This window comes from Camelus ferus, chromosome 10, assembly GCF_009834535.1.
Source record: "Camelus ferus isolate YT-003-E chromosome 10, BCGSAC_Cfer_1.0, whole genome shotgun sequence".
Taxonomy (NCBI): Eukaryota; Metazoa; Chordata; class Mammalia; order Artiodactyla; family Camelidae; genus Camelus; species Camelus ferus.
Window position 1 is genome coordinate 32,172,867 of NC_045705.1, and position 21,465 is coordinate 32,194,331.

At 35.4% G+C, this 21,465-nt stretch overlaps 2 protein-coding genes across 2 annotated transcripts; both read right to left on the reverse strand.

The window, feature by feature from the left end:
- Nucleotides 1-5,743: 5,743 nt before the first annotated feature.
- Nucleotides 5,744-6,664, reverse strand: LOC102517921 (olfactory receptor 5W2; the record flags this gene model as incomplete). The annotated part of the gene is made up of 1 exon (XM_006178988.2): nucleotides 5,744-6,664. A coding segment is annotated over exon 1 (921 nt), but the record flags the coding sequence as incomplete, so codon positions are not given.
- Nucleotides 6,665-15,435: 8,771 nt separating this feature from the next.
- LOC102504735 (olfactory receptor 5W2) lies at nucleotides 15,436-16,365 on the reverse strand. The gene has a single exon (XM_006179015.1). The coding sequence runs from the start codon at nucleotides 16,363-16,365 to the stop codon at nucleotides 15,436-15,438; it is 930 nt and encodes a 309-aa protein (XP_006179077.1).
- Between the last annotated feature and the right edge of the window lie 5,100 nt (nucleotides 16,366-21,465).

Below are 21,465 nucleotides of genomic sequence, written 5' to 3' on the forward strand. Positions count from 1 at the left end.
TACATCAGAGACAAGCAAGGGAGAAAAAAATCTGTGTCTGTATGATTTCCCCTGTGCCACTGTGCCTCTACATGGAACACTTTATAGGTAACTGTCTACTTCTGAACACCTACCTTTGGAAAATAATTGTGTGGCCCTGAGTTCTGGGCCTGATAATTGGTACCAAGGCAAACAAGTTCATTAAGACTCCGTGTTGCTGGAAAAAATATTGAGTGCTCATGAGTCAAATAAGATATTTTTGCATTTTCAATAACAAAAGAGATCATTATTCACTAACTAAATATGAAAGTCACACTGTTCATTTTCTAAAAATATACACTTTTATGTATAAAGAATATCTAAAGATAATAGTTTATATTAACAAAATTCTGAAGTCGCTTGTAATCTAATGGTGAATATTTGCTTTTGGAAAATGTTTCTGATGTGTAATGTACTTGCAGAGAATCCTTAAATTAACACACATACATTTTCAAAAAAAATTAGCCTTGTAGTCAGGACCCAGACCAAAAAATATAAAATTTCCAGAATCAACAAAGCCTTCTATATGTCCCTCCCTAAATTGCTGATCTCTTATCGCCAAGAAGTAGACACTTTCTTGACTTTTATTATGATTGATTAGTTTTGTATTTTTTTGAACCACACAAAAGTGGATGCTTATAGAATGTACCGTTTCACTCAACAACATACCTGTGCAAACCATCCCTGCTGTTGCTTGAATTTCAGGACATTCATGCTTCTTGTTGAATAGTAAAACTTTGTACAAATATATCATTATTTATTTATCTACTTTAATGTTGATAGGCAGTTGAGGATATTCCCCCCTTTTTTGTATTACTAATAATGTTAGTGTGAATATTCTTGTACTTGTCTTTTGTTAGAGATGCAGTCATTTATCTTGTGTATAAAACTAGGATTCAAACGTGTGTGCACCCGTGTGTGTATAAAGTTTAAATATCACCATACTGTTTTCCAAAGAATTATAGAAACGCATGCTTCCACTATCACATTTTCAGTGAGTGAGTGTTCTGGCTATTTCACATCCTAACCAGTGCTCCATGTTGTCTGTCATTTTAATTTCAGCCATTGTGTAGATTACACGATTTCCCTGATGACTGAAAAATGTGGATATCCATTTTTACGAAGTGTCTCTTAAAATCGAAATGCAGAACAGATACATCTTGATAGCATTAAGGCTCATGCAGCCTAAGCTATTTTTTTCTATCATCATTACCACTTCCATTTTGGGTCAAATTGGCCTAGAAATGTAATGCAGTCCTTTGGTATAAATAAATTCCCACCCATCTGTTATTCTCTTTTATCTCCCCAAATGTAGGTTTGTGCATTATTCATTGATAAAATCAAATCAACATAGATACAGTATGTGGTAGCTACAATGTACAATAAAGATTATCCAGTTCAAATCCCTCTTGGGACAGAGTGGAAACTGAAGCCAAAAAAGTAAAAATGATGTGTTGTAAGCCACAGTTATGGTGAGTTGAAGGAACATTCCAACACCGTATTGTTGTCATTGTTTTTCTAGGTCATAGCATGTTTCTAAAGAAGATATCAAGCTAGATTATATTTGCTGCCTCTTAAGAAAGAGTCACACGCTTATTAAAAGAGTGAAGAATAGTAGTTTTTTTTTTTTTTGTATGTGGCTAATTGCACATATACCCTAATGTGTCACCACTGGCTATGCTCGTGTTTAGGGAGGCCGTTGCCTGGGCAGGTGGACAGAACTAGGATGAAGGAACTGATGTGTAATACTGCATTATACGTGGATATTACATGTAGACACTGATGATGTCTTACTTGGACATTGTATTTTTCACTAACAATAATGACACAGGCAACTAGAAATGTAAATAGCGTCACTTTGATCCCAGGGTTATTACTAATTCCCAAGAGAAGGAATTCACTTAAAGAAGATTCATTTTCTCCACATATTCTTCATTCTTCTTCTAACATGCTACAGAAATGATCAAGAAAATGTGAAAGTTTTAACACCTCTTGAGATTCAGAAAAATATAATCTGTAAATCAGAAAGCATTTATTACAGTACATTATATTTTTGTGTGATTTATCCTTATAAAATAGCCCAGACAAGTTTCATTGTTACGTTGTTGACAAAAGTTAAAGTGCCTGGAACAGGAGTTTGAGTAAGCTTGGCTCTAAATTTGGATGTTATCCATGAGGACTGTGGATTGTGTGAACCTTCACCGCTTTATCTCAGTAATCAGTCATGAACCAAAAGATGACTGCAGGTCAATATGGTATGAAAACAACACTTAACCTAAAGACAAAGCTGGAATATGTACATAGTCTTACACTCGTAAAATAAATACCCAGTTGGGCATGAAAATGATTACACTTGCTGAGTTCTTTAAGAATCATGATTTGTTTAAGACACTGTATTAAATTCAGAAACAATGAACATTTCTCAGATTTAAAAATAATGAACAGTATGATATCACTATTCTTGGTCTGCATCTTTTTTAGTATTTTTTGTGACATGAGATACATTTCAATAAATTTTTTTCTAGGGATAAATTGAGAGCTCGAGATTTGCAGATACTAACTAATATACATAAGATAGATAAACAACAAGTTTATACTGTATAGCACGGGGAACTATATTCAGTGTCTTGTAGTAACTTACAGTGAAAAATAAATATGAAAATGAATATATGTATGTTCCTACATGACTGAAGCATTGTGCCATACACCAGAACTTGACGCAGCATTGTGGACTGGCCACACTTCAGTAAATATATATACACATTTTTTCTAGGGATATATAACTGCTTTACCACATAATTATTATTTACATGCTGGACTAGTATTTTCTAGTCCCTTGAAGTATAAAGTTATCTGATTTTTTCCCATTATGTAAGCGTTTCTCACTGTAAACCTTCTTAGAGCTGCTTTTGTTCCATCCCCTGTTGTTTGGTACGCCATGATTCTACTTTTATTTGCCTCAAGATTGCTTTTGAATTCTCTTCTGATTTGTTCTCTGACCTATTGGTTAATCAGGGACATGTTGTTTAACCTCCACATATTTGTGAATTTTTCCAGTTTACTCCTCTGTTTTCTAGTTTATTCCATTGTGGTTGGAAAAGGGGCTTGACATGCTTTCAACCTTCTGTGGCGTTCCTGAGTGGAAGTCCCGCTGGCTATCAGAGTCAGATGATCTGGGGACACATCCCTCAGGGCAGCCTCAAAAGCTGGGGTGCGTCTATGTTTATCAGCTCCTTTCAGGGGGTGCTTGGTGAATCGGGGTGGGAGGCCCAAAATAAACTGAATCAGTCAATTCTATTTTTGAAATTTTATTTATAGGGTTTAAAATTTCCTTGCCTTTAGTTCACATCTACTAGATTTCATAACACAGCCAACATGTAGATCAAGTCAGTTTTTAGATGCTATAATATATAGCAATCAAAAGGAGGAGAGATGTAATCAGATTACGTGTTTATATCCTCTGAACTAGCAGCAATCTGCTGATCCCCCATTTTTCTTGGACAACGTATTTAAAAAAAAAAATATTTTCTGCAATGTTTCCACCATGTTACCCTGTGTGAAGTGAGAAAACAGCACAAGTGAAAACCTCTAAAACCTTTTATTAAAAAAACACTTCATAGGTCTTTTTCCAATGTGATACTATGTGTGAGGTCACAGCGTCCCACAAATGCCCCATTGAAAGCCAGAAAATCTTCTTGGGCTTTAATTCTATCCTGAAATGTTTTTGCACAAAGGCATTTTACAATGACAGCCAGAAAATCTATATGTAGTGGCTTTTAACTTCTATGATTGTAATGAGTAATTATACAAGTTTTACACGGTCTTTAAAATATATGGCCATATCTGTGTTGTCTCGGCACGCTGGTCCAGTGGTTTAGACAGCAGAATCCAGAGCAGAGACACATGAAATAGGTAAATATTAAGAATGTATACAGATCAGTGCTCTTTACTCTAGAGTAATACGTATGTCTTTGTAGATCAATATCTTACTAGCCACAACAATTTTATGTTCTTTCTTAAAATTTATAAAGTATATATATTCAAGCCACATACCATACCTTCAGTTAATTTTTGTTAGTGACTGATGTCTAAAAACCTCAAAAATGTTGTCTACTGTTTTCCCCTCCCTTCGGGAGGCGGTTTGCGGGCGGTGGTTGGGTCGGAGGGCTGGGGGATGGGCATGGAAGGCGGGAAGGCTTTTTGCTTGTGCCGTCAGTTCGGCCTTCCTCTTCGTTCCTGTCTTCGCGTTCCTTCGTTTCTCGCTTTCTCTTTCTCTCTTTCTCTCTTTCTGTCTTTTTCTTTCTTCTTTCTTTCTTTCTTTCTTTCTTTCTTTCTTCTTTCGTGTGCAGTGAGTTCTTGCTTGTCTTCCTTCCTTCTTTCTTTTTCTTCTTTCTTTCTTCCTTCTTTCTTTCCTTCCTTCCTTCCTTCCTTCCTTCCTTCCATCCTTCCTTCCTTCCTTCTTTCCTTCCTTTCATCTTTCTTTTTTTCCATTTTTTGTCCCAGACTACGTAAGTGTTTGGGATAATAGGAATGGAATTTTCAGTCCTTGAGCAAAGATTGCTCACAGTCTCATATTGTAGGCAATGATGTAATAAACAAGGTTACATGAAAAAGAATGACTGAAGAAGATGGTTCTATGTGAGCCCAAAACAGGGACATTTAATCAGAGCTGAGAAGAGGGAGGCATTGATAGCTAATAATTCCAGCAAATGATGTAATTTGCCAAGGCACTTTATGTTACTATCACCTATCCATGTTGAATTTCTTAATTCTAAAAAGGTATAAAACTGTTCCCCTCAAGACCTCTGTAACTGTCAGACCATCTGCCTAGAATCCTTTACTTCCCCATCTTAACACTTCTTAGATCTGAGAGTAAATACTTCTATCCAAAAAAGCCTTTTTTTCTGCACACTAGATTTTGACATTTGTTTCTAGATTTTTAACCTGAAGTCCTTTTTCACTAAATGGGAGTTTTGAACCTCATTAGGACTTTTTTTGTTTACATTTTTTATTGAGTTATAGTCATTTTACAATGTTGTGTCAAATTCCAGTGAAGAGCACAATTTTTCAGTTATACATGAACACGCATATATTCATTGTCACATTCTTTTTTGCTGTGAGCTACCACAAGATCTTGTATATATTTCCCTGTACTATACAGTATAATATTGTTTCTCTATTTTGCATTTTGAAATCTCAGTCTGTCGCTACCCACCTCCCGCCCCCTTGGCAACCACAAGTTTGTATTCTATGTCTATGAGTCTGTTCCTGTTTTGTATTTCTGTTTTTTTTTTTCTTATTAGGAATTATTTGTCTGCCTAATCAATGTTTGTTTATTCCTCTAGGCTTTAGGATTCACTAGTGCACAAACTACTGGATTCTTCATGAAATGCAAAGCACTTAAATGCAAAAAAAAAAGTGAACACTCACAAACCTTAATATATGTGAAATGATAATGTTTGAATGAACACATTAACAAATAAAATATGACAAAATTAGAAGAGTCAGGAAGTTGTACAGGAAGAGGGAGTTTCATAGATAAGTTCAAGGCACATAATGAAGCATAAGTTTGAGAAACTGAAACATTTTCTTATGACGGAGCTTTAGTATTGCTACTGAGAAAATCATGTTTCTCATGTATTATATAATTTTATAAAAATTGTTATATATGTGTATATGTATAACATAAATATTAAAAACCATCGTTCATTTTTCAATTTCTCAATTTAATTTTCAATTTTTCAAGGGCCTTTTTCACATCCTTGTTCCGTAGGCTGTAAATCAGAGGGTTTAACATGGGAATCACAAGGGTGTAAAAGAGTGAGGTCATTTTGTCTTGATCCAGAGAGTAGGAAGAGCTCGGCCGGAAATACGTGAAGAGCAGAGTCCCCTGGAAAATGGCCACAGCAGTTAGGTGGGAGGTGCAGGTGCAGAAAGCTTTGCGCCTCCCCTCAGCAGAGTGGATCTTCAACACTGATAGGATAATATAACAGTAAGAGGCAAGGACTCCTGAAATGGTGCTCAGTTCAATGAAGCCAAAAATGGTGAATATCACTAACTCATTGACGTGTGTATCTGAGCAAGATAGCAATAGGAGAGGAGGAACATCACAGAAGAAATGGTTAATCTCATTTGAGCCACAGAAACATAAGCGGAAGGCTAATGTCGTGTGTATCAAAGCATCCGCCATCCCCACCAGGTACACCCCCGCCACGAGCAGGGAGCACACTCTGCTGGACATGCTGACTGTGTAGAGCAGGGGGTTGCTGATGGCCTTGTACCGGTCATAGGCCATCACTGCCAGCAGGAGACACTCAGAATCTGCAAAGGTACAGGAGACCAAGAACTGCAGAGCACAGCCAAGGAAGGGGATGGATTTGTTCTTGGCTAAAAGATCTACCAGCATCTTGGGGCCAATTGCTGTGGAATAGCCGAGGTCACAGAAAGAGAGGTGGCTGAGGAAAAAGTACATGGGTGTGTGCAGCTGGGAATCCAGTCTAATTAGGGTGATCATTCCAAGATTGGCCAGGAGACTAATGAGATACACAGCAAAGAACGTGACACAAAGGGTCATTTTAATCCCAGGGTTGTCAGTAATTCCCAAAAATATGAATTCAGTGAAGGAGGAGCAGTTTCCTCTTTCCATTCTTCTAAAGTGTTCCTGTCTCAACTTTTGAGGAAATGATCAAGACAATGGCACACACACGTATAACATGTCTGTACATCCATGCAGCACCTGTAAGGAAGAACACGGTTCACTTCTGCCATTTTCTTTTTAAACTCAGAAAAGTACTTGGTCAATAATCACTTCTGCAAGAAGCATTGCTATCTACACAAAGGTAATAAAAACTATTTGGGATGGATCGTGCGAGACTTTAGACTTCCGTCTAAATCCAGATGCTCTTCATGAGCTGTGTTACTTTCTACAAGCTCTTTGACTTACCTGAGCTTTACCTTTCTTGTGTCAAGAAAGACACGTGGGTAAATTGACATCTCATTACATCTTCAGAACAGTGTGCAAGAAACATCAGTGTTAGAGACACCAGGCTACGTAAGATATAGGACCAAATATTTTCTACGCTTGAAAAAATTCCATGGGTACAGAAAAAAATGATGCCAATTATTGTGTTCCTCAAAAAAACATGATTTGAAATATTTGTGTATTAGTCTTAGAATCTATTGGCATATCACACACTAATAACAATGAAAACAATTATGTTATCGATCCTGCTGTTTAGGATTTAGTGAGACATGGAATAAGTAACATCGACCTTTCTCTAGAAATTTATTATGGCTTTGCCACACTATTCATTACCTGTTTGTAGAGTATCTGGTGCCAAAGGAGGGGTCTCGAACAGCCAGAGCAAAATACTAAAAGGAAGTGAAAACAACAGGATTTAATACATGTGTCTGCATCTCTTTGGATTTTAAATGGAGTTTTATATTAAAAAACTGGAGCAGGATGAAGAGGAACGAATGCTTCTGACATACGTGGTCTCTCTCCCTTGTGCATGTGTGTGTCGTGTGTGTGTCATGTGTCTGCATATTTACAATATGTTTCAGGTGTACATGAGAATAGAATGTGGTTAAGAAACTTTTTCTTTGCAAGTAAACGTGACCATGAAGATGAATTTGCACATTTTAATTTTTAATGTGGTACCTACATTATCTTTTAAATAAAACCAAACAAGGAAACCCCTTAAATTTGCATGTCTACTTCTCTAATGATCAAAGGAGTGAAGTCTTTCCTGTGAACCAACATCAAAATAAATGAACGTAAAAGTTGTGTCATGGATACCACCAAGGGCAGACAGGTTCTTCCAGTTCTGAGAAGAAAATATTATTTCTGGGCATGAAATTACAGAGCTTATTTAACTAAATAAACAGACATAAAATATTTTATTTACAAATTTCTTTTTTCCCCAAAAAGGTAAGTTTTTTTGACTTATAATTTTTGTGTGTGTGTGATATTTTAAAATAAACTTTATTTATTAGAACAGTTTTAGATTTGCAAAAAATATAGAAGAATATTACAGAGGTTGACATATACCCCATACCCAGTGTCTCCTATTATTAACCTCTTACATTAGTATGACATATTATTGCAATTAATGAACTAATATTAACTCATTATCATTAACTAAAGCCCATACTTAATTTAGATTTCGTTAGTTTTTACCTTTTCTCTTTTTTAGTCCAAGATCTCATCCAGGACACCACATTACACTTAGGAATCATGCCTCCTTAGGCTCCTGTTCACTGTGACAGTTTCTCAAACTTTCCTTGTTTTTAGTGACTTTGACAGTTTTTTTTTTAATTGAGTTATAGTCAGTTTACAATGTTGTGCCAATTTCCAGTGTAGAGCACAATTTTTCGGTTTTACTTGAATATACATATATATTCATTGTCACATTCTTTTTCACTGTAAGCTACCACAAGATCTTGTATATATTTCCCTGTGCTCTACAGTATAATCTTGTTTATCTACTCTACATATGCCTGTCAGTATCTACAAATTTTGAACTCCCAGTCTGTCCCTTCCCACCCCCCTCCCCCTTGGCAACCACAGGTTAGTATTCTATTTGACTTATATCCTTTAAATTAGGACCTTGAAGCCTACCTGAGATGAGAAAGTCTTGGGTAGCTGAGCAATAGCGGATGGTCTTTTATTTTACCAGGTACATTGGGGTTTAAATCTCTGCTACTGCTCATAGGCATTCATGTTATGCAAAACATCATTAATTATGTTTCTGCTTTTCTATCTTCCCCTGTGAATTGAGAAGCAACTTTAGGAAGGGGTGAGCTTACATGGCTTCATTATTATCACCAAATTGATCTCCAGTGGGAAGAAAACTGCAGATTATTTTAATGGTATGTTTCACAGTGACCTTGAAACTCTCTGCCCAAGTCAGAGGAAATCTAATGAAACTCAAATAGATCCCTCTTTAATCATTTTTTTAGGTAGTTAGATAAGTGGGGGCACTGGGTGTACAAGTGGAGGAGAGGGAAGAGGGTCCAGAAGATGACATTATGCCCATCTCCAGCATAAATGGACTTTACTTCTTCTAAATGAGTGCCAGCAAGGAATTGGTTAGAATCTGACAGCCATGACTGTGCAGTAGCAGAAAGGACTTAACTAGACTTGACCCAATGCTCAGTGTATTTCAATTAACACTGCAGTTTAGCATCCCCCCCACCATGGGGTCTTCTGTGTGCACCATGAGTAAGGACGTGTGCAAAGGGGGCCAAACATGACTAAGCACTCCAGGGACAAGAGCCATCAACCAATCAAAAGACCACCTCTAACCGAGGGTATAAGAGGAAGGGGAGACAAAACCCTCCGCTCTTCCTCCCTTGAGACAGCCCGCCTCCCATTCTTGGAGGTGCACTTTTTTCTTTCCTAAATAAATCTTTTAAAATCTTCTGCTACACAACACATTGTCACCCGATTGTAATTTTATCTTTCAGGTATGACAAGAATTGGAGTCTTTGCTCTTTACCTGTTGGGGGAACAATTTCCCACTCCTACCCCTTGTTCATTGTGTCTTTGAAACATTCTCCTTCACTCCCTTATTTAGGAACATTAGTATCCTTTTGATCATATTTTCTTTTTTATTGAAATACAATACATATACCATAAAACTCACCCTTTTAATGTATACATTACTTTGGATTTTAATGTATTTTCAAGGTTGTTCAGCCATTACCACTGTCTAATTCCAGAACATTTTTATCACTCCAGTAAGAAACCCATACTTACTGCCTGTCAGCTCTCCCTCCAACGCCCAACCTCCTCCCCCCCATCCAGCCCTGGCAACCACTAATTTGCTTCTGGATTCTGTGTGATTTCCTCTTCTGGACATCTCATATAAACAGAACCATGCAATATGAGTTTTTCCTGCCAGGCTTTTTTTCTTCAGTAAAATGTGTTAAAGGTTCATCCATGTTGTTGCATGTGTTAGAATTCTGTTTCATTATATGGCTGAATAATATTTTATTTTGTGGATATAGCACATTTTGTGGATCCACTCTTCATTTGGATGAACACTGGGTTGTTTCTACTTTCTAGCTGTTGTGAATAATGATGCTGTAACATTCCCGTTAATGCTACCTTCCAGGGCAGCCTTCATCACCAAGCATTGTCTTGTTCTCGTTCCCCGTCCATGTATCAGCCAGAGACATTTCACTGAAATTGTGACTTCACCACATTCTTTACACAGTGCACTGTTTCTCCATTATGTTTATTTTATTTCTCTAAGAATGTGTCTACTACATTTAAGACTTTAGGAAAAAGTTCTGTACCTTTTTTTGTATTTCCTAAAATTGCTAATAGAAGAATTTGCAAAGATAATCACTTTCTAGATAGTTACTAAGTATTTCTGTCTATTAAAGTGGGGAATGATGTACAAAGAATAGAAATGCACTGGGTTTGGGAATTTTCCTAATGCTATTGTTCATATGTGCAAGGATGCTTCATTTAAAATTTTTTGTATTTTTGATGATTTTTCTAAATAAGCAGAGTTTGATTTTTATTTTCTTAAAATAATGTGTTTGCTATTATCAGCACAAAATTTGTACATTGAGAAATACCAGAAGCTTCTTTTTTCATTGAAGTATAATTGAATTACAGTATTATACTAGTTACAGGTGTACAGATTAATGATTCTATATTTTTAGAGATTATACTCAGTATAAACTTACTATAAAATATTGGCTATAACCCTGTGTCATGTATTACATCCTTGCATCTTACTTAGTTTATACTTATTATTTTGTACCCCTTAGTCCCCTTTAGTCTTGCCTCTCCCCCACCATCCCCATCACTGGCAACCACTAGTTTGTTCTATCTGTGAGGCTATTTTTGTTCCTTTATATTTATTCATTTGTGTTATTTCTTAGATTCCACATATAGGTGAAAGTATAAAGTATTTGTCTTTCTCAGTGTAACTTATTTCACTAAGCATAATACTCTCCAGGGCCATTCATGTCATTGTAAATGGCAAACTTCAATCTTTTGTAGGGCTGAGTAACATTCCATTGCATACATATACCACCTCTTCTTTATCTATTCATCTGTTATGAACACATAGGTTGATTCCATATTTCAGCTATTGCAAATAATGCTCTATGAGCATTGGAGTGCGTATATCTTTTGGAATTATTGTTTTCATATGCTTCAGGTATATATCAAGGAGTAGAATTGCTGGACCATATAGTAGTTGTATTTTTAATTTTTTGAGGAAACTCCATACTGTTTTCCTTGGTGGCTGTACCATTAGATTTCATGTCCTCCCTAAATCCTCCCCAACAGATAGCAATGGAATTCTCCACACTCTTTGAACTTTGGTCTACCATCTTAGCATCTGATGTGATTGGCCCATTTCCCAAGGTCCCAGAACAAACTCTACTTTCACAATAACCTGAAGGATTAAAATGTCTGTTACTCTCCGTTCCCATGTGTGTTGCTTAAGTCCTGCTTAATTTGATTGCTTTGGTAGGTATAACTACACCAAAAATAAAACGAGATTACAACACAACTCATATATTTAGTTAAAATATTTTAAAATTACTAATAAAATAATCTGGAATTAGAAATTACAGAGTTTTCTAATGGACTGATGATAGTTTGGGCAGATTAAAGATGGCTATACAGGTTTTTACATATTTTCCTTAGAAATAAAGTACCTATACATCTTCCCTTTGAATTTTTGTAGTACTTAAATTGCTTGATCAAATGAAATTGGCAAAATATCACTTCTGAGTCTTTTCTTTAAGAAGAGAGTCTCTGAAAGCCATGAGCTACCATGTAAATATATCAGGAGAGAAATATTTACACATATATTTGTGTTTATAAATAGAAACACAAATATATATATGTGAAGAAACTATTTGAAATCTTAAATCCATATACACGACAGGTTCAAACTTTTGGGTGGAGGTAGATTGAAGGGATGTTAGTCTATGTGGCCTTGGGGAGCAGCCTGTCTTCTGGGATGCAGACATCCTCTGGGCTTGGGTTACATTTTGTTTAGTCAGAACCCAGCTCTAGCCAGAATGGTATTTTGGGATCAAAGGGCATTTATATGTCCAGCTATAGTAGACTGAGCCATGGAGTTTCACCAATTTTCATTCTACTGTCAATGTAAAAGCCACAATTGTTCCACATCTTCACCATTAGTTGATATTTAAATTGTTTATATTTCACCATTCTGTAGATGAGTCATAATCCTGTCCAACACTAGGGATGGATTTACATGCCAGCTGTCATATTTTATAGGGAGAGAGTGTATCAGCTAGAAGGAACTAGATTAGAGTTATCTAATTGGAGTCCTGTTCACATAGTGGGGTCTGAGGGATAGAAAGGAAGAGTGCTGAGTTAAATTTAGAGTGGCCGTGCTACCTGGTTCACAGCATGGTTCTAAAGAGACAGATGTCCAGGGAGATGAAAAAACGCTGCTGCTGGCTTTAACACAGAACTTCCTATTTACTGGGTTATTGAATACCATTACTGTTCTATCTATAACGAATGCACTTACACAGCCTATGACCAGTATATATCTGTCTGTCCTCTGTGTTGGACATGTACCCAAATCTAACATTGTTTTGCCATATTTATGCTTAAGTATCTCAGTGGCAGGGATGAAGGAGGAGGTCAAGATATAGGAATTTGACTATAGTGTTAACTCACTACACACTGTCATTGATAAATCTGTATTTGGACAAGGAAGTTTTCCATCCATTACTGGTGGATATGTGAGAGGGATGTGATATGAAGAGACTAAAAGGGAAAAGAATGAAGAAGATTGAAGTAGACAGGCTAAAATACACTGAAGTCCTTTGATGTAGTGTTCCCCTTTTCTGTAGAATGTCAAGAAAGAATAGTCATTATGCAACATTGCAACATTGCCCAAACTTCTAAGTTATGAATTCCATAAAAAATTCCATAATTTCTCATTCAACCTCTCCCATTCTATGAGAGGAAGCCTACAATTAACTAAATCAGTCAGTTTGATTTTTGGTCTTCAATTTAATGAGATTAAATTTCCTTTTGTTATAGCACATCCACCAGATCCAATAAAATGAGCCAATATTTTTATCAACTCAGTCTTTAGATGTTGAAATAAGTATCTATCATACACACATCAATGGATTAATTAGACAATGTGCTTATTAATCTCTTAATTCATGGCAATCCACTGACACCCTCTCTTGCCTAACTTTAATATATTTTAGCCACTGTTTTCTGCTGATCATATGCAACAATACAAAGTCTGGGTGAATTGATAAAAAATTCTAGGAATAGAATAGGAGTAGAAATCTTTAAACCTGTTATCTAAAACAAGAATTCTCTGCAAGTTTTTTTTTTTCTCTACTGTGAGAACTTTTCCTAACATGCTACAATGCTTCACAAGTACCATCTTGAATAACAGAGGAAGTTTGTAGGTTTACTTCCATTCTGAAATATTTTCACATAAGGGCATCTTATAATGGTAGCTAGAACACTTAAGACCATCAGTGGCTCTTAATTTTTAATTAAGAGTATCCTTCAATCCTTAATGGTATTTCAAATATATGGCCATACCACACTTTCTCAGCAAACTGATTCAATGCTTTAGCCTTCAGGGAACAAGATCAAAGGCAGATGAAATAGATATCAAGAATTTATAGCTTTTACTTTTAGAGTAATTAATATGCATGTCTTTATAGATCCACTATCTTAGTGTCCATAACAATTTTATGTGCCTTCCAAGAAACTGTTGTGTAAGTGAATGCAATATGTATTGTGGTATATATATATGTGTATATATATATGTATGTGTGTGTGTGTGTGTATATATATATATATATATATATATACACACATATATATATATCTTAAGGTACTTACCAAATGCTCAGTTAATTTTAAGTTACTAAGATTAACACTCAAAAAAATTAACACTCAAAAATATTATCTGGTATTTTTAGTTTATTATGCATTTGTTTATCTTCCCATTGTATCCCAGACAACATGCAATGCTTTGGATAAAAGGATGGAAAGCTCAACCCTTTAGCAAAGAATTCTCACAAACAGGGTGATATAAAATAGTGCTTTATGTAGATGAGTATTTGTGAGCCACAAAGAGACAAAGAGGAGGATTTTACCAGGGCTGAGGATGAGGAAGAAGGGAAGAAAATTATCTTGAAGAAAATGACAGAAGAACTGATAGTTGATGATGACAGCACAATGCTGTAATTTACCAAGGCTCGTTTCATTGTTCTGTATAATCTAACCTTTAGACTTCTTTTCTTCTTCTTTTTTGTCTAGCTTTATTCAAATATAATTGGCAAGTAGCATGTAAAATTATAAAGTATACAATGCGATGATGTTATATATGTTTATATAGTGAAATGATTACCCCAATAAGGTTAGTTAATACATTCATCACCTCACAGAGGTAGCACTTTTAATGTGTGCATGGTGTGGACAGTTGAGATCTACTCTCTCAGCAAATTTCAAGTGTAGAATACAGCATTGTTAACTAGAGGCACGGATGTATATTAGGTCCTCATAACTTACTCATAAAATGAGAGAAAGCTTGTACACTTTGATCAAAATCACCCATTTCCCCCATAGTTAAGCCCCTAGCAACCACCAATCTACTCTTTGTTTCTGTGAGTTTGACCTTTTTGGATTCTACAAATATGTGAGAATACAGCACTTGTCTTTCTCTGTATGAATTAGTTCACTTAACATATTGCCCTCACAGTTCTTCCTTGTCATGGCAAACAGGACATCTTTACCTTTAAGACATGGTCTTGTCCAACTCAAGTCTTGTCTAGTTGTCAGACCTTCTGCCTGGTATCCTTTCTTCTCTCTACTTGAATCTCTTTTAGATTTGAGATTGAAATTCTCTATCCAAATATGCCTTCCTTTTACACTAGTTTTGGGTATTTTGTTTTGGATGTATAGCCCTCAATTGTTTATTACACGATGAATTTGAGGCTTGTTATGAATTACTTGAATGTCTGGTTAATACATTACTAATACTAGCTTTTATTCATTAGTATAGAAACTACAAGATGCATTGTGGTACATAAAGGACCTAAATGCTCAAAGGTCACTCAAAAATACACAATAAATCTTAGTGTAATTGAAAAAACATTTGAGTAAAAACTGAAAAAAATGAGCATAATAAAAAACTTAGAAATGTTTTCACTTAGAAGTGCCATCTGTAAATTCTGGACACATAATGAAGTAGGACATTTGTGGGGAACAGCAGTATACTTAAGATGGGAATTTAATGCAAATACTACTATATTTAAGAATTTGAGAAAAGTATATTTCTCATTAGCATATTGTATAATTTTAATGAAACAGAAACCACTATGTGTGTGTGCGTGTACGTGTGTAAAAAAAATGCCTAATATGAATATTTAAAGCCATATTTTATTTTTCAATTTTTCTAAGGCCTCTCTTACATCCTTGTTCCGTAGGCTGTAAATCAGAGGGTTTAACATGGGAATCACAAGGGTGTAAAACAATGAGATAATTTTGTCTTGATCTAAAGAGTAGGAAGAGCTCGGCCGGAAATACGTGAAGAGCAGAGTCCCCTGGAAAATGGCCACAGCAGTTAGGTGGGAGGTGCAGGTGGAGAAAGCTTTGCGCCTCCCCTCAGCTGAGTGGATCTTCACCACTGATAGGATAATATGACAGTAAGAGGCAAGGACTCCTGAAATGGTGCTCAGTTCAATGAAGCCAAAAATGGTGAATAATACCAATTCATTAACCTGTATATCAGAGCAGGAAAGGAGGAAGAGAGGAGGTAAATCACAGAAGAAATGGTTAATCTCATTTGAGCCACAGAAACATAAGCGGAAGGCTAACGTCGTGTGTATCAAAGCATCCGCCATCCCCACCAGGTACACCCCCGCCACGAGCAGGGAGCACACTCTGCTGGACATGCTGACTGTGTAGAGCAGGGGGTTGCTGATGGCCTTGTACCGGTCATAGGCCATCACTGCCAGCAGGAGACACTCAGAATCTGCAAAGGTACAGGAGACCAAGAACTGCAGAGCACAGCCAAGGAAGGGGATTGATTTGTTCTTGGCAAATAGGTCCGCCAGCATCTTGGGGCCAATTGCTGTGGAATAGCCGAGGTCACAGAAAGAGAGGTGGCTGAGGAAAAAGTACATGGGTGTGTGCAGCTGGGAATCCAGTCTAATTAGGACAATCATTCCAAGATTGGCCCCAAGATTAATGAGATAAACAAGTAGAAGCAAGGAGAATAGGGTCACTTTGTTCTCAGTGTTATGAGTGATTCCCAAGAAGATGAATTCAGTCACGGAGCAATTTTCTTTTCTCATTCTTCCTTTTTTCTTGTCTGAGTTTTTGACAAAATAATCAGGAAAAGGATAGAGGAGTATCTGGACATCTGCAAAATATCTGTAAAGTAGAACACAATTTCTTTCTGTAACTATCTTTTTATACTCAGAAAATTACCCAGCCAAGTGCTCACTCTTTGAAGGAGCATTGCTGTCTGCTTGACAATTAAAACGAGCAAAAATTGTGATTGACATTAAAAAAAAACTTTTAATCTAAATCTGCATGCCATCATGATGTATATAATTTTCTATCAGTTTTTTTTTTCTGGGTTTTAGCTTTTTTATCTCTGTAAGTATAATTCAATAAATTAATGTCTTTTTCTGTATTCAAAAATACCATGGTAAAAACACCAATGTTAGAGAGACCAGGCTGTAAGGTACAGGACTAAACATTTTCTATGTTTGAAAATATTCACATGGACACAAAAAAAATGTTTTGCTTTGTTATGTTTCTCAAAAGACACAGCTCACATAAACAATGGTTTAAAATGCTTTTCTCTTGGTTCTAGAAACCGTGAGCATATCACTGACTAATAGTAATACTGAATAAATAAATAATAATAATAATAACAATAAAGGATAATGTATTACTGGTCCTGGTCTAAGTTATCTTCATTATTTGGTGAAAGATGAAACAGATTTATTGGCCTTTACTCTAGAAACATTCTTGCTTTGACACAATTCTCATTACCTATTTGGGGAGTAAAATCTAGGGCCAGAGAATGAATCTCTTGAGTAGTCAAAGAAAAGTGATAAAAAGAAGTGAGAACAACAGAATTTAATGCACACAGCCGCATCTCTTTGATTTTAAGTGGACTGTTATGTTAAAAATACGAAAACGGGATGAGGGACAGTAAATGCTTCTGATGTATATAGTCTCCTCCTTGTGTGTGTGTGTGTGTGTGTGTGTGTGTGTATTTGCGTAAGTCATGTTTGTGTGAATGTGTGTCTCTGTTGATATGTAAGAATAAGAATGGAGGTGATGATCTTTTTTTCATTTAAGTATATCTGGCGTGTAGTTTAGAGACAGTTAAGTTTGCACATATGGTTATTTATAAAGTGGTACCTAAATTATATTTGAAAAAAAAATTTGTATAAACTCATATAAATACTTCCCCAATGAGAAAAGAGTACAGACTCTCCTGTGAATCTACATCAAAAGAAAATAATTAAAACAATATTTCATGGCTATAAATAAGTTGGGATAGATTCTTCGAGTTCTGAGAAGAAAATATTATTTTTTGACCATTAAATTGATGAGTTTATTAAACTGAATAAGCAGACATCATATGATTAATTTACAAGTCTCTCATTTTTTTTAATGTAAAATATTTCTCCTATATTCTTAAATTTGGATTATCAGGGACGTACCTGAGATGAGCAGTTCTTTCTATCCTTGCTACTGGTGGCTAAACAATAAGCAGATGGCATTTTATTTCACCAGGTAGCATTTGGGATTTAAATCTCTGAGGCTTCTGCCCTCTGGCTCAATGGATGCTAACATATGATTAATTATATTTTCTGTTCTGTATTTTCCCCAATGAATATAGCGACAACTTTAGCAAAAACTGAGCTATATTTTTTCACTATGGTTAACACATGGATTTAACAGGAAGAAGATCACAAATTATTTTTTATTTTAAGTGCAGTTACACTGAATCTACACCTTTGGTATCTAGTCAAAGCAGAAGCCCAGTGAAATACAAAAAGACCCCTCCTGCCACTGCACTAAGTAATTTACGTCTTTTTCTTACTCTTCGTTTTGTTTATTTTTGCAACTTTCATTTTCACCACGTCATTTAGTAATATTCCCTGAACTAAAAGGCTGTGAAGGAACATCAAAAGTAATGCATGAAAGGCCAACAGATTCAAAAATCAGTATCTAAAATCAATTCTTAAACTGCATTAATAGTGAACACAGATGTAGTTTGCGAGAGTATCGCAATTCCATTAACAATCTTTAGAGAGAAAAATGTGCTGATTTTATACCTGCACTGTATCTTCACTTTTAGAACAATTTTTGATTCACGTGTATTGAAACTGATGCTGATTCGTCTTATAGTTTTCTCTCTGTTTAGCAAAGCAAAAAGAAGATATTTTTATAAATAAGAATTGATGATGCTTATAAGTTTCCTAGACCTAAACAAGCAAGTCTCCAATGAAGACATATGAATGACCAATAGGCACATGAAAAAATGCTCCATATCACTAATTATCAGAGAAATGCAAATCAAAACTACAATGAGGTATCACCTCACACCAGTCAGAATGGCCATCATTCAAAAGTCCACAAATGACAAATGCGGGAGAGGCTGTGGGGAAAAGGGAACCATCCTGCACTGCTGGTGGGAATGCAGTTTGGTGCAGCCACTGCGGAAAACAGTATGGAGAGTCCTCAAAAAGACTAGGAATAGACTTACCATATGACCCAGTCATCCCGCTCCTGGGCATATATCCAGAAGGAACCCTACTTCAAAATGACACATGTGCCCCAATGTTCATAGCAGCACTATTTACGATGCCAAGACATGGAAACAGCCTAAATGTCCATCGACAGATGACTGGATAAAGAACAAGTGGTATATTTATACAATGGAATACTATTCAGCCATAAAAACCGACTACGTAATGCCATTTGCAGCACCATGGATGTTCCTGGAGAATGTCATTCTAAGTGAAGTAAGCCAGAAAGAGAAAGAAAATGCCATATGACATCACTCATATGTGGAATCTAAAAAAAAGAACATAAATACAAAACAGAAACATACTCATCGACATAGAATACAAACTTGTGGTTGCCAAGGGGGAGGGGTTTGGAAGGGACAGATTGGGAGTTCAAAATTTGTAGATACTGACAAGCATATGTAGAATAGATAAATAAGATTATACTGTATAGCACAGGGAAATATACACAATATTTTGTGGTAGCTCACAGAGGAAAAAAATGTGACAATGAATATATGTATGTTCATGTATAACTGAAAAATTGTGCTCTACACTGGAATTTGACACAACATTGTAAAATGACTATAACTCAATAAAAAATGTTTAAAAAAAAACAATTACTTTATGAACTCTCTATAGCTAATGGTGATACCACAAGAGCTGCTCAGATACCTTATATTCAAGTAGTAAACTAACAGCTTGAGGAAAGGCTGAAGAGAAAATTACTTCTGCTACAAGGATGTGTATACAGCTTGGCAATTTTATCATTTGGTATTGGGAGATAAATAATGTCAGTAAGCCTTGTCCTTTGCTTGCCAGGAACAATATGAATGCAAGTGCATATATTCATTTATCTTATGTACATTCGTTGGAATGTGTGTTCCAACATGCATGGACACATATGTTGGATTGAGGTGGAGAAACTGAGTTGAATGCATGTATTCATTGGTATGTGACTTGTGTACATAACTATTGCAGTATTATTTTAATTCTGCTTAATAATTGGCAGGTTTGATACAACATTGTAAAATGACTGTAATTCAATAAAAAAAGTTAAAAAAATTTTTTCTTAATTGGCAGGGGGAATTTTTATAGCTATTCCTATATTGTCCATACCACAAGGACACTCTTCAGGAAATAGACAAACAAATAAATAAATTCTGAATTAAAATCAAATGTCATTTATAATTATAATTTAACCTATGGTGATTGCTTTTAAACTTTGTAAAAATGCATTAAGTATAGTAACACTGTGAAACCCTTATTTTGACTTTATGCCTTTATTATAAAAAAATAATACATATCCATTTTTAACTGGATAAAATGTATTTGCATAGAAAATAACCAAGACAGTGTTCTTTCTTTTTGATTCTAAATCAGAAGAGGATGTATCATTTTGGCTCAGTGGCACTTAGCGCTTACATCTCTAAAGTCTACCCAGATACACTCTGTGCTAAAAATGTGTAATTATTTAAGATTTTCTCCACAACACATGATACAATTTTGTTTACTAAAGGTGAAATTTATTATGCTCATGAAAAGAAGAAAATAACTAAGGAAAAATAAAATAAAAAATGAGAAAATCACACCCAAAATTACTAGTACCTGTGACTAAACTTGTGATGTTTTTCCTGGATGTGGTTCTATCTACCCAGGCAATGTTGTCTCCAGAATTACTTAGAATTTATATTGATGTCTGTGTCTGGTCCCTGGGTTTTTCAACATTTGGTACTCAGAAATAAGTGACAAGTTTAATCATATGGTTTATGATCAGATATTTCAAATAAGTAGGGTTATTGAGATAGAAATATAGATTTTTCCCCATTATTCTTTTGTTCCTGTCTTCCTCAATGCCCAGTCTTACACCTGGTTAAAAATAGTCTATGATTACCACCCAACCAACATTTATTATTTATGCTTTACTAATCCCAGTGTAGGTACACTGTTTTAATTCCATAACAGACAGTACATACACACATTTTCACAACACACATACACCCACTAAACTTCTCATGACAATTAAAGATTCTACATAAAGATAGGGATATCCAACTCAAATCACACTGCCTATATATAGCAATATAGAAATGACAACATTTTCTTGGATATACTATCAGATTTTTAAATAAAACGATACCGCAATAAACACATTTACATATAAAAATGTTCTTAACAGAGGCATTGCATTTCTTTCCATTGATGTGTATTCATTTATTTTATTAATCTTCTAGTTTATATACAACTATTCATACCTCCTTTGCTTTTTTAAACATTACTTTAGTGGAAAGATGGTAAATTTATATACAAAAACTTATATACCTTTTAGAGAAGTTGATTGCTGATTATTAAAGCACAATGATATGTTTTTCCAAGGCACTTTCCATTGTTCTTTATAACCTAACCAACTGGACACTTTTTCGTCTTTTTTTCCCCCATCTTTATTGAGATATAATTGGCAACACTGGGTTTCTTTAAGGTGCACAATGCATACTTTGGTATACGTATAATTTATCAAAGATTACCACTATAAGGTTAATAAATAGATCTGTTATCTTACATAGTTACCATTTTTCTGTTGTGTTGAAAAGACTCAGATCTACTTCCTTAGCAAATTTCAAGTATACAGTATGGTGTTGT

Excerpts from the sequence above, each read along its gene's own strand:
- LOC102504735 (XM_006179015.1), bottom strand. The coding sequence starts at position 16,365 with ATGAGAAAAGAAAATTGCTCCGTGACTGAATTCATCTTCTTGGGAATC.